At 43.3% G+C, this 14,953-nt stretch overlaps 1 protein-coding gene across 1 annotated transcript; it reads left to right on the top strand.

The window, feature by feature from the left end:
- Positions 1–2,615: 2,615 nt before the first annotated feature.
- On the top strand, positions 2,616–12,670 carry tdrd6b (tudor domain containing 6b). The gene is made up of 4 exons (XM_030356386.1): positions 2,616–2,783; positions 7,991–12,135; positions 12,359–12,422; positions 12,577–12,670. Exons 2-3 carry the CDS (start codon positions 8,008–8,010, stop codon positions 12,404–12,406), a joined length of 4,176 nt encoding a protein of 1,391 aa, XP_030212246.1. The 5' UTR covers positions 2,616–2,783; positions 7,991–8,007; the 3' UTR covers positions 12,407–12,422; positions 12,577–12,670.
- The last annotated feature ends 2,283 nt before the right edge of the window (positions 12,671–14,953 follow it).

Genomic DNA, 14,953 nt, shown 5'->3' with positions numbered 1-14,953 from the left:
AACACCTTCTCGTCTGGTCGATGTTTATATGACAAATCCAACCACAAAGTGAGTGTGTTTCTGTTCTGTTATTTTCTACATGTGGCATGTGTTGCACCAAATGACTTCTGTAGTGACTGAAACTAAATAAAACTTCAATGGGCTTTTTCAAAAGACACGGCGGGGCCAACGCTGGCTGGTTCATGGTGTGTGGGTCCCGGGGACTAGGGCAGAGGGCCCCTGGGGCGGCCGGCCCCTAGAGTGGCCGGCCCCTGGAGAACTGGGCCCCTGGAGTAGCAGGCTCCTAGAGCAGAAGGCCCCTAGAGCAGTAGGCCCCTGGGGAGGCGTCTACAGGGCCACACTCTGACAGATAGCTCTATGAGGGGTCATTGAGGAGCGGGTAGGGGTTAGACAGTCTACTCTGATACAGGTCACTAGGAGCAGGTAGGGGTTAGACAGTCTACTCTGATACAGGTCACTAAGGAGCAGGTAGGGGTTAGACTGTTAACTCAAATATAGCTCACTAAGGAGCAGGTAGGGGTTAGACAGTCTAATCTGATACAGGTCACTAGGAGCAGGTAGGGGTTGGACAGTCTACTCTGATACAGGTCACTAGGAGCAGGTAGGGGTTACACAGTCTACTCTGATACAGGTCACTAGGAGCAGGTAGGGGTTGGACAGTCTACTCTGATACAGGTCACTAGGAGCAGGTTGGGGTTACACAGTCTACTCTGATACAGGTCACTAGGAGCAGGTAGGGGTTACACAGTCTACTCTGATACAGGTCACTAAGGAGCAGGTAGGGGTTACACAGTCTACTCTGATACAGGTCACTAGGAGCAGGTAGGGGTAAGAGACAGTAAACTCAGATGCAGGTCATTAAGGAGCAGGTAGGGGTTGGACAGTCTACTCTAATACAGGTCACTAAGGAGCAGGTAGGGGTAAGAGACAGTAAACTCAGATGCAGGTCATTAAGGAGCAGGTAGAGGTTAGACAGTTAACTCAGATACAGGTCGTTAAGGAAAAGGTAGGGGGTAGAAATCTTGCTAGTTAGTTTGGGGACATTGAGGATTGAACGCAGTTCCTTTTCAACTGATAGACACAGGCCCTATCCACGAGGGTGCAGCAAAAAAACTGGTATCCGTATAGGCTGGAGACCAGGAGGAGTCATAGTCTCTATTCATACAGACGCCATATTGGTTAGTTGGTAACCCTCACTATCATCCACTGCATCCCATCCCGCTCTGAGAATGTACACACTGCGAACTCACACAGAAGTCAGAGATTGAACCAACCGAAGAGGCAAACAAAACTAGCGCCAACATTCATTTTTAGATTTATTTGATGGCATTTTATTGTAGAGGGAGATAGAGAGGAGGACATGCAGCAGAGGTACCACGGGCAGGAATCAAACCCGGGTCGCTGCGTTCAGGACCTGCACGCTATGCGCTCTACCCGGTGTGTACCACCGGGGTGCCCCAGCAGCCGCCGACATCCTGTCTGCAACACAACCCCCGGGATGTGAGCAGCCACCGGCCATCGACCAGCGCGACGTAAAGAAAGCCCAAGAGCAGCCCCTCTATGTGGACGTTTCCCCGGTGAATAACAAACATTTAGTCGTACAGAAATCCGATGCCTGAGCCTCTAGTTTGGCACAAACACGAGACAGCGAACATATCCGCCGGGGTTTTGTGCACACAAACGGTTTGTGGTTGTTTGAGGATCCCTGCACGAGCCCGCCGCGTCGGGGCTATCTGTGCGAATCATCATGTATCAGTTTCAGCTCTTATCGTACACACGGAGAGATGGTCTAAATATAGACACCAGACCAGTAGCACCCATCCATCAGTTGCCTGAGCATGGATCCATTATTCAGCCATTATAGAAGGAAGTCTTCTCCTAGGAAACCATTCCTCCCATATAGACGATTGTCTAACATCAGCTTGAATAAGATGCTTCTCTACCTCACAATTTTCATGATATCGTCTTCTTACGAGCTAGGGGCTTCTTGCTCAAGGATGCCTTGACAGTTAGACCACGGACAGGTACCACAGACAGGTACCACAGACAGGATACCACAGACAGGTAGACCACAGACACCTAGACCACAGGCAGGTAGACCACAGACATGCTGGGATCGAACCCAGAACCTCTGGGCTACCCTAGACAATTCTGGTCCATTCTGCATCAAAGCGATGTATGACAATTAATAATCAGCAATACTGATTAAAATACAGCTCACATAGAAAGGTAATTGCATATGCTTGGCGCAGTAGGATAGTCCTTGTCATGTACGGCCTACTCCGTAAAAAAATATTCATCCCTGTGGAGAAATGAGCATACTGGGTGAAACAACACCATATTCTTTATGATTCCCCATAACTGTCTGAAACTATCAGAAACTACACAGAACATTTTTGAAATGCCAAAATAAAATTCTCCAGTCCTGTATATTTTCTCATTCGATGGTGTAAGGTTGAAATGCCAAGCTTTGGCCGTATTGCCGAAGGCCTACGAGGCATATTGGAGGAAGCCCTGGACGTAACGGACGCACAAGGAAGACACGCCTACTTTCCTGTGGTCCAATCAAAAGGAATGACGTCCCATGGAGCCGTCGGCTCGGCGAGTGCTCTACAGAAGAAGAACAGGTGTGTTGCACGGTGCGGTCGAGGTCCTAGGAAGTACTACTGATGTTTGGGTTTAATCGCTAACGCCACTAATTTGTAATCTGGATTTTGATTGACTATCGGACCTATTTTCTTTTTTATAAAGGACTGAACGACAATTGGAACAACCGGATGAAGGTAAAACCTCAATACATTATCATTCGTTCATTATTTTGCGCGAAACGTGCGTTTTGACCCTATTTTGTGAGGAGAAATAGAAGGTTATCTCTACTGCAATTAGAAAGGCAAGCCCACGTCGGCGTCGGTGACATGAGTCTATTTTAATTGGTCGCTCAAATCTGCCGCGTTGGCGTTCATTTCAACCGATTCAACACGTGTAATCGGCCATTCGAGTCGGTCATTCTTTTACCATTCTGATTGGTAGAGGGCTAGCAGCTTCACTAGCGAATCAGTGAAGCCCGGAAGTGAGGATGGTAGACACCATAGATATATATCGATATATATCTATAGATATATATCGATATATATCTATAGATATATATCGATATATATCTATAGATATATATCGATATATATCTATAGATATATATCGATATATATCTATAGATATATATCTATGGTAAACACATCCGAATACTCATACTTGACTGCTATATAGTATGCATTTTGTAGTAGGTACGCCACAAATATAGCGCGTCCGAATGCTCAGTACGCATTGTGTAGTACGGAAAACGTTTCCGAATGCGTACTACCGCCACAGTAAACAACGGAGTTCACTGCTATCCCACAATGCAACCGGAGAAGAAGGGATGGCTGACCCGACACCACGAACACACCCCACGGGTCTGTTCGAAACCACCTACTTGCTTCCTACTCTTACTAACTATGACGTCAAATTGAGTAAGTAGAACGTAGTAAGCGAGTTTTAGGTAAGCGAGTAGTATCCGAATGTCTTCTACTTCCGGAAAGATTTTGTGTAAGCATCGCTAGCTTACTAGACGTACTCAACCGCCCCAGAATGCACTGCGTCTATTCAAAAGAACAATGGAAGCAATGGCGCTAAACGGGGAGCCGCAGCAGCAGAGCCCACAGCTATATATTCTGTATTAACTGGCAATCTAGCATTAGGACAAAGAAGAGGAAACTTGGGAAAATCAGACAATAGACAAGAAAAATATAAAAGAATAAATCATAATTAATAAATGTTTTTTTTAATAAATGTTTAATAATTGTTTTTAACATATCACCGCAAATCCTTAGGTTGCAGATGTACTGTGACGTTAAATGTGACGTTTATATATTTATTTATAATATTTTTTAACGGCGCCCGGCCGGTAGGTTATTGACACTAATTTGATTCACGTCATCTGGGGTGGTTAAGTAAGAACGGTCTTCCGAACGTCGATTACTCAAATGGATTACTCAATCATTATTTAAGGATTCGAGTAGTAAGCCAAGTATTGAGCAGGTATTAATTAGTAAGTCATTTCGAACAGACCCCACCAGAAAGATGTTGTAGAAAGCGGCGAAAAAAATAGACATTAAAAATAGTAAAAAATTATAGGAAGTAAATAAGTAAAAATTGACATTTTTAATTCAATAGCAACGATGACAAGACGGAAAACAGTTAACTTATCAAGGTAATTTTGCCGGCATCTGAGGGGAGATACGTCATCTCCAAACATCCGGTGGAGTTTCGGCGGTGTTCGGAGGCGTTCTACGCATAGCTGTAGACCGTACTACACAGTCAGGTGTAGTACGGTCAAGTAGTAGACACTGAACAGAAATAGTATGTACTAAGTATTCGGATTCAGCGTATAGATATGTATATTAACTAGATGCCTCGTCCGCGGTGCTGGCCAATGGAGTCGAACGTCACCACTGGCGGCCATCTTACCACAGTAAGCTGCTCACCAATAACATTGTGTTGGTAGTGATTCATGTACTTTTTAAATAACCATAACTTGCTCAATTTTCAAACGGTTTGGTTTGTTATGAACGTCAGAGATGTAGGTATGACAGTACATACTTTTGAATGATTGTTAGGTTCTAAGAAAAATAGAATAATGTTCTAAAATAGGTACAAGATTTCCCTTTACAAATATACATCAAGAAAGGCTGCATTTTGAAATCCCCAACCTGTACAGAGATGTATTTATGTAATTATATATAACCATGTGTTTTCATATGAAACGAACATTAAACAGAACAGATAGGTGCAAGAAATACACACATGCACAAGGTATTTATGTTAAATCAATACATGGGCTACTAAAACTCGGCAATATATTTTGTTGGTAACTTCACTCAAATCTTTCTACAGTCAAGTATGCATTTAGACAAATACCTTTGCAACCTTTGTGGCTGTTCAAGACACACTGAAGGCATGATGCCACCATAGGTTTGCAGAGAACTATATATAATATGCACACTGAAGGCATAATGCCACCATAGGTTTGCAGAGAAATATTTACAATATGCTTTGGGAAACCTTAAAAAAGTGAGAAATGCAGATATATTAATTGTCAACATTTTCAATCAGTTTTTAAGATTAACCACACTAAAAACAATAGAAAGATGTCCAAAATTCCATTCAGTGATTGTGTTAACAAACGTATTCTAAAAAGCCTTGTCAACAACAATCTAGCAATACTATTATGTCATACTAGCCCCGCTGTTCCTGTGTAACAGGACCTGTATTGTGTATATACTTCCACTAAGTATCTAACGATTATCCTAAAAATAAAAGTCATAATATTGTGATATCCTACAGGTGAAAGGTGATCCCACGGGTTCTCGTTTCGAGAGTTCGCAGATTAACGCATCCGTAGGCTGCACAAAAGTCTGGCATCTTCACTTGTCAGCAATTTCCTGTAGAATTCATAATGTAAGACAAACAAACCTGATTGGAAGTCATGTGCAACTTCAGTTTAATCATGTTCAACCTAAATTATATTGAAAATAGCAATTCTGCCTCTCCCATCGATGTAAAATTACTGGGTAGCTAGTAGCCTACCCGGGATAAACAACTAAGCTGCACGATTAAGTTGTTTTTCGAAGAGAAAAGCTGCAATTTAAACATGTTCAAGCATCCAGAATTATAACCACGTTAATAACGTTTGTAAGAAACCAAACCGTTTGTAAATCCGCCAAGATTTCAGCGAGATAAGAGTATTAGCGTTTGTGCAGATCACTGACTTACGTCCGCTACAACATATTCCACCAGAAAGCTTTACTGTGGTAAGATGGCGGCCTATGGTGATGTTCTAGACGCCGCCGTAGGGCATTTAGTTAATATATATCTATGGATTAAACGGCCAATTTAAGAACGCATCAAGAATACTTCCGGGTTTTACGACAGTACTTGACTTGATGCGTACTTTGAATTGGAAGAGTACTTGGGATACGACTGATGACGTTTCACAAGAATGCAAGTAAACAAGTACAGAAAAGAACGCAAATTGAGAAACGGATGGCTTTACGTGGAGTTATTTGAATGTTTCAGAAATATTTTGTGCCGTATTGCTGTTTATAGATTAATCATGCAAGTGCAAAATATTAACCCGTGCGATTTCTTTCAAACGTTCTTGCAACGTAATGATATAGGCTATATTTTGCATGGATTGATTTGTTTTAATATGCAAATAGGTGGTGTTTAAACAAACTACTGTCGCCAGTTAGGATGGGCATGATTAATCAACGATCGACTAATTGATCGTTAAGAATTTCGTCGATTACGTACATTTTTCATCGATTAAACTAATGCAGTGTGCAATTAAACATTTGACCACACGGGGGCAATATTTAAATTTGCGGCTCCTCGCCCGCAATAAACATCCCGCTTTGAACGGTGAACTCTTCACGCCTAGCAGCTATAAAAAATATTAAATCTATAAAAACTACAAAATGACTATTGATGCAGGCTATGTGGAAATTGGGGCGACTTTGGCTCAGCCTGGCTCCGCCCTCTTCCGCTACGTAGCTAAGATGGCTGCCGTTGAGTACGAAAAGTGTACATCGCCACACACTTCGCGATTTGACCGTTTTCAGTACTTATTTTCGCCCGATCTCAATCGGAACGCCCCATTTACTCAAACTTAGACTAGTAAGTACGGATAGTATGGATATTGGAAGCCGGCAATGTAATAATGAAGCGGACGAGGCCACGGCGAAGTCTGGTGTGGGACCATTATGATTTAAAAAAATGACTTCTTGGGGAGCACTATAGGCCTACCACTCAAGGCGAGGTTAGCATCGAAGCAGAAATAAAGAACTTTCTGAGCCCCTGGATTGTGGAAAGTTGTTCCCCCGCCATGCCAAGTTAGCACGGAGGCCATTGTGCATCACGGCAACGTCGGTCCCCACAGAGTGGGTGTTTTCGGCGGCTGGACTGACGGTCACCAGGCTGCGGTCGCGTCTGATCCCATAGCATGTCAACATGCTCATCTTTCTGAACAAAAATCTGTAGACTGGTTGGTTAAGTTATAACATGATTGTTTTATTTATATTATTATTGTTGTGTTTATTTTTAGCTATGTTTATGCGCACCGGCTTCGAGCTGCATGCTCCGTTGCTTAGAGCAGAGTAGCTGATAACTATTGAACGGATCTGGTTTAACTGAGTTGTTCATCTAATAATACAGATCCCAATGAGGAAAACACGCTGCATTTGTGTTTTCATTTCATTTTGAATATTATATATTTTTAATTTTAATGTAAAATATTAACGATTAATCGACTAATTGGTCGTTAATTCTCCCGACGATGGACTAAGACAACTTAATCGAATGCCCATCCCTAGTTGCCAGTAACAATTTCAACAATTAAAACATTATCATATTTAACACTGGAGCAATGTTTAAAAACCGGAAGCGCTTCCACACTAGCAAGTCGTTCCAAACTGAATGCTACAAACGCTAGGTAGCACTCTAGCCTTATCTACATAGGACGCGACTAGCAAGGAAGTGTTCTAGAAAGGCTGCAGCCTTCACTTTGGGAAACAGCCCACGAGTCCCTAGTTTGCGTACTTGGTATTGAGAAACGGCGTAATCGAAGAAGAGGACCTGCTACTTCCGGTTTTCGTATTTTTTGGCCCACAATACAGATTAGCACCACCTGTTGTTTTGGAGACATATCTCGCGCAAGCGCGGAACGTACTGCGTCGGCTGTAATCCCGTAGGTGTGTTCAGCCCATGTCGGTGTTAGTTGGCCAGATTAAATAGCCCGACTTAATTTACCGACGTGAATCTCGTAGTTGGTCCGGTGTGTGGTTGCCTTGACCCTAACATTCTACTAATTTAAATGAAACTAAAAAGAACGTTAAATGTTATATTGGCAAATAATCTGAAAAGTACCAGATAACTCTAATGCTTTTATTTTTTGCAGGTGACATTGGAAATTAAATGGACTTGAAAATGTTTTCAATATCAGAACCTCCAACGTCCGGATCGGAGGTGGTGTTCGTGGTTAAAAAGGTCTGTTTTAAGAGCCATTTCGGTCTGGTGGAACTGTTGGTGGACATCGGCTATGAAGTTAAAGGCGTCCAGGAGAACAAGACTGAGGAAGTAGCGTCTGATCAAATCAATCCCGACTCAAAAGATAACCCTGTCCCGGAATGTGTCTTAACAAGACGGCAGAATATAATGCCATACCAATTAGAAACCTGCTTTCTCGCTAATATTCTGCCTTTTACAGAGAAATGGTCAGAAAAAGCAACAATATTTTTGAAATCTGTACTTGACAAGCAAATGAGTGGATTGGTTGAAGATGTACTGATGCCAGATGGGATCATCCTCATTGACATTCCGTTGATCGGCAATTTTCTATCCCGCGGTCGGATGGCAAAGAAGATTGAAGCTGGCCAATTCAAGAGCCTGGTCCTCTCATCTCTAGATTCCCCTACCAGTCCTTCCACGCCGTGCTCCTTAAGTACTTCACTGTCTAATGGTGGGGATGTGCCAAAACAATACCTCTACCTCGAACTGCAATCTGGATTCTTTGAAAATGTCAAGGTGACCCAAGTGACGGATTCAATGAGCCTGTTCTGTAAACTCTCAATATTCTCCAAAGAGCAGGAGAAGCTCTCCAAGCAGATGCAGCTGCACTATGAGGGAATGTCTACCCTGGGGCCAGCTAGACCGTGGGCGAGTGGATCCCCGTGTGCCACCAGAAGCGCTGACGGCACATGGCAGCGTTCCCAACTGACCCAAGCCGCAGTGAGCAACACTGGCTTCGTGGACGTGCTACACGTGGATCACGGGGAGACTCAAAGGATCCCCATGTCTGAAGTCCGACATCTGCACGACAGCTTCCTCCGAATACCAGTCTTCGCGTACCACTGTGCTCTCGATGGAGTGGACGCCACCACTCGGCCCAAAGACCAAATAGATTTTCTGAAATCCCTGATGCATGGTTCTGTTGTGGCTAAATTTGAATGCTACGATGCAGTGAAGAATATCTATGATGTCCGGTTGTTTGGAGATAACGCGGCATGCATCAATGCTTATTTTATTGAGGAATCTATCGTTCTTTCAGACTCGAGGCACGCCGGTAAGGATTCCTTGGCGGAAGACCGTACCACGCCAGATACAGATGAAACAGAAAATAGTTTCATCCCCAAGGTCGGCCTGACGGATCAGTTCTTTCAATGCAGCGCGTCACCCAAGTCTGCAAACCCACCAGCAAACAGGAGAACAGACGACGAAAAATGTGTTGACAAGAAATGCTTGCCTGATCCATCGCCCCTCAGGAAGGAAAACGCAAACTCTGTGATGCAGAATGGATCCGCTTCTGACCAAACCCCCGATGTGGAGAAGAAAAACATTTGTGAACAAATTTTACCGGTAGGAAGCTGTGTGGCGGTGAAAGTAACTTTCATTGAAAGTCCATTAATGTTTTTCTGTCAAATATTAGAAAACAGAGAATCTCTTCTGCTCCTAATGAAGGATTTGCAAAGTTATTATGACACTTCCAGGGACGAGAAGCCTGTCGTTGATTTCTGTGTTGCCCGGCACCCAGACAACCACATGTGGTACCGCGGGAGAATGATGGACCGCAAGTCATCAATGACGGATGTCAGATTCATAGACTACGGTCACATTGTCCAGGTTCCTTTGAAAGACCTACGCTCAATTGATCCACGCTTCATGTGTATGAAAGCGCATGCCCTTCAGTGCTGTTTACAAACCCCATTGCACCCAGACAACCCCATTGCTGCTCCTTGGACAGATGGGGCCACAGAAGAATTCCGCAAGTTCGTAGATGAAGGAGATTTCTCCAAAGGCGAGTTGAAATGCACCATCAAAGCTATGACACGCAACCCACAAGGTTTTGCATGTAGCGTTGTCGACATCGGGACCCCTCTTCAGAGTGTATGCGACCTGCTCACTCGGCTGTCAGTGTCACAGTCTGTACACCCTCCGGAGGTTATTACTGTTCCACTCGTCCCAACGGGATACAGTCACTCAACCCACAACCTGGAAGTCGGTTCCAGGGAGGAGGTGTCCATCACATGCTCCGTTAGTGTCAATCATTTCTACTGCCAGCTCACCAGGAACAACCCTTCGTTTGACAGAATCATGGAAGGCGTTCAGCAGCTTCTGGCCAGTCAGTCGCAATGCACTGGTCTTCCTCTGGTGGTCGACAGCGCATGTATCGCAAGGTACACGGACAACAAATGGTACAGAGGTCATATAAAGAAGACAGGTACTCAGCCCCAGGTTTGCTTTGTGGAATTTGGTGATGTCGTGTCATTGAAAATGTCAGACGTTCTTCCCGTTCCAGCAGAATGTAGTGCGGTCCGATCGCTTCCTGCGCAGGCTGTCGAAGTTGGCCTGTTTGATGTTCCGGCAGATGCACCAAAGGAAATCAACGACTGGTTTGAAGAGCACGCCGTCGGCCACTGTTTCACCATCTCTGTGGAGGAAATAGACTCCAGTGGGAAGCTACTTGTGGTACTCTTCGACGGGACATTGAATGTAAATCTTGCAATCAAAGCGAGGACAGTGATGGCAAAAAAACGAAATGGCTCACACCCACAGCCCGTTCCTTCCCCGTCTTCAGGCGCCGAACGGCACGCACTGGAAATCCCAGTGGACCACTGTCAAATGCAAAAACTAACAATCACTGAACCAAAGATGAGGACCGCGCAACCAAACGAAATGTGTGGCAGAAATGGCCCCCAAGCAAAGGTGGAGCAGAGTGGACCGTCCGTAGCATATGCCCTGCTGGACACGAATAAACCTGTGCAACCTTCAGTGGCACCCAGTAATGCCTTAAAAAATGCAACACTGGCAGACCTTCCCCCAAAGCTAATAGAGCAAAGATCGTCATTTGCTGTCCATGTTTCCCATTTCAAGAACCCTTCAAGGGTTTTTGTTCAACTCCAACAGGATGAGAAGGACATATACGCCATTGTGGACAAACTCAACGACCAAGACGGGGTGTTTTCCGGTCCAGTTCAATTTGACAGCTTGAATGTTAGTGATTTGATCAGTGCAGAGTTCCCTGACGACAGTGCATGGTATCGTGCAGTTGTTGGGAAGAAGCTTGACGACGGGTCACTCGCAGTAGAGTTCATAGACTTTGGCAACGAGGCCACGATCCCTTGTGGTAAGACGTGCTACCTCGACAAGGAATTCCTAGCTCAGCCACGGTTCGCTATTCCATGTCAATTTGGAGAAATCAGCAACGACCAAGAACAGTGGGATCAGGAGGCGATATTGGCGTTCAAAAGTGATACTGTGGAAAATCCTGAGAAGACTTACTCGTGCACCTTCATGAAAGAAACTCTAGACATTTGGGATATTGTTTTGGTTGACCAGGGCATTGCATTGTCACAGAACCTCATCCAGCAAACTCAACCCGGATCAAACTCAAAGCAAACCGATTGCACTGAAGGAACCTCCAGATACCCCAAGCCGGACGTCCTCCCAAACTGTCTGTATCAGGTGTTTGCGACGTGCATTGTGGGACCGCACTTCTTCTGGTGTCAGCATGAGAACCCGGAGGTTCTGGACAAGGTGACCAAGCTCACAGAGGAGGCCGGACGATTGGGAGGGCAGGACCCCGCCTGGGTCGGGACCCTGAGCCTCGGCAGTCCCTGCCTCGCCCTCTTCCCCGACGACAATCATTGGTACCGCGCTCAGGTCATCCGCAGGACCGGCGACGCCATCTCGGTTTTGTTCGTAGATTACGGCAATGAGACAGAGGTCGACGTGAGCGGCGTGAAGGCGGTGCCCCGGTTCCTGTTCGAGGCGGCGCCCCAGGCATTCCTCTGCGCCTTGGAAGGGTTTGACGAGTCGAAGGGCACCTGGGAGGAGTGCGCTTCTGACGAATTCTACGAACTCCTGGTGGACAAGGCTCTCTGCGTGACTCCGCTTAGTGTGGGGGACAACCTTTACACGGTGATTCCTCAGTACACCGTGAGGGCGGAAATTGGGGAAACGGTGGTGAACAAAGCCATGGAAAATCACTGGAAAGGTTTCGGGGGTAAAGATGGTGACATCAGCCCGGCGCAGAGCCCGCCATTGGTGAGTATCCCTGTATTTTATGAGAACTTTCTTTGGTCGGTACCGCCGAGACCATTTAGATGCACATTGGCTACTAAAATACATTTAATCATTAGATTAATCTTAAATCATGCGATATCCGTTTTCCACTGCATATCCAAGAATTGTCCCAGTTTATGTGCTGTTAAGTTCTGTGCAGTTTGTTTAAATATCTGTTTATGTATTTCCGTTTCGTCCTTTATAGTTGTTAAAGGACAAAGTTATTAACTCCAGCAGCCTACCATGTTACTAAAGGCTTTCCCAGAACGGTAAATAACAGCTAAATATGACCAAACTCTGCCATTTGTTCTATAACAAATTTGAGTTGATTTATACATGTACGACGGACTAGTGAAATGAGTCTGAGAACTTTTTTTGTTATTGCAGTTTTGTCCTCTGAAAACATTTTTTTTTGACCTACAGACCATTCAACATAAACCTCAAAGAATCGGCAGGACTTAATTTCAAACATGAGCAGTGGACGGAGAAAAATATTAAAAAATAAAATCTATGTATAATAAATTTGATGTAATTAAATTGAGTTTTCCATTTGTTTTACTTACATTTTTCTATTATGCATACACAATTGCATTTGGGTTAGGGTTTGTTTGAATCAAAGCCTTATCTTGTTTTGAATTAAAGCCTTATCTTGCTTTAAAAAAAGCTCTAGAAATACACAGCTCAACACATTTTAAACCTGATTTCTGCAAATGATTGACCAGCGTACCTTTATTGTTAAAATACTTTTATATCATCACTTTTTTAAGCGGGAAGAAAATGTTCATTCATATGAACTGTCATTGTAATCATTTAGTGGAAATAATGGTTGGTTTATATAATGTGGCTTTCAGATTCTGCAACACTTTTAGTTCTGGGTTATTTTCATCTATTCTATAGTGGACAATAAAAAGTGTGTGTGTGTGTGTGTGTGTATATATATATATATATATATATATATATATATATATATATATATATATATATATATATATATATATATATATATATATATATATGGGGATGTAGGAAAGGCAACTTTATTTATATAGCACTTTTTATACACAAGGCAGACTCTAAGTGCTTCACATATAAACATTGTCATGCAATAAAATAATAGATAAGTAAAAGAAAACATGCAAAAAATATAGATGTAGATCTATGTATCTTTATCTAAATATTATGTTACTTTAATGGGCTACTATCAGGTCTCATAGACGTTGAAAATAAATTAAGGCATCAAACCACCAGATGGCAGCAGAACCAATCCTATGTACTGATTTCCTGTGTCGTTCGTTTGTTGAGCGTTGCCCGGTGACGCTCACCTTTTATGGAGCTAGTTTCCTGCCATAATTTAAACCTGAAAAAAAAGTTTCAAAGGCTTGTAAGTCTGGGTTTGAAAACTCAACACCTTGTAAACACCTTGTAAGAAAGTTTTTGCAACACTGAAAAACGATTATAGCCTGAAAAAAAAATTCAAAAATATCTGCAAACATGATTTTGTGTTCTATTTAGTCTTCATCATTTTCACCAACACATTTTCAAAGTAAATATTTTTTCACAAACACATTTTCAAAGTTTAAAAAATGTCACCAACGCATTTGCAGAGTTTCAAATCTGGCACTGTTCTAACAGTGTATTTCATTGTTTTCCGGTTTTGAAACCTTGTAAATGGGATTCTGCAAACAGGTGTTCATACATTGAGAAATCATTTTTGAAAGGTTGAATATTTATTTTTAAAAACTTGTGAAGGTGTAAATGTAGGTACACCATTAAAATGTATTTCTTCAGCGCTGACTTTTCAAAGATTTGACCACACAGGCGCAAGCTTTGAGTCACGTGATTATTTATGTGGGTAGGCTACTCCAACCTCATTGCTGATCGATATGTAACCATTTATTTGTATATAAATCTGTTTCTTAAACAATAACGATGAACTGTACTTTTTTCTAGGCCTAAATACGTTTACTACATTGTTGGTGTTATATGGAGCAATCTTTCATATTTATGAAGTTAACTTATACTTCCATGCAGGGTTCGAGTTAAGGATTGCATCTTTGTGGGGGTCTCTTGAAGTTGTTGAGGGGGGGGGAGAGGGGTGTAAATATAGGAAGTAAATATTTAATATGACACTACTCTTCTCAATGCCGTGGAACGCTCCGTTCACTTGCATTGGCCCTCCGCAACACCAGCGTCTTCGGTTGCTAAGCGACGTCAACGTCTTTGGCTTACTGTTTCTCTGCTGATCAACACTACGAATGATAACAATAAATTGTAAAAAGACGCCTTGTGAAGTTATTTTTTCGTTTGGCAAGTAGCTGCTCATTTTCGAAAATAAGCCCTTTCAGGTCGAAGCAAGACACCTCCGTTTCGCGTCGGTGTCCGGTTCGCCCTGTCTAGGCTTATTTTCCCGATAATGACCGGCGTTCTATTATCCCTTCCTTAACGTCAATATTGTATGTGGAAGGGAAAATAGATTTATTTGTAATTACAATATTATGCTGCTGTAGAGACCCCCACAGATATTTGAGTTTACTGCAGTGCTTTCATGGGAGCCAGACCTCTCTCTATGGGTGCTCAGCTCCCACTGGCTCCAACCTAACTCAAACCCTGCTTCCATGGTCGGTAAACAATGCGACTGCGATCGCTCAGACCTCTCGCTTATGATGCTACAATGCTAACAATGCGAAAAAACAAGAATATTTCTGCATCCGGTACGTCCTGAACTAGGGCGTGGCTAGGCTCCCATGATGCGGAAGCATATCTCTTGATGTTGCCCTGCGCCATTGAGCAGTTTACATAG

This window comes from Gadus morhua, chromosome 5, assembly GCF_902167405.1.
Source record: "Gadus morhua chromosome 5, gadMor3.0, whole genome shotgun sequence".
Taxonomy (NCBI): domain Eukaryota; kingdom Metazoa; phylum Chordata; class Actinopteri; order Gadiformes; family Gadidae; genus Gadus; species Gadus morhua.
Note: the sequence above shows the minus strand (reverse complement) of the source record. Positions and strands in the feature narration are given on the sequence as shown.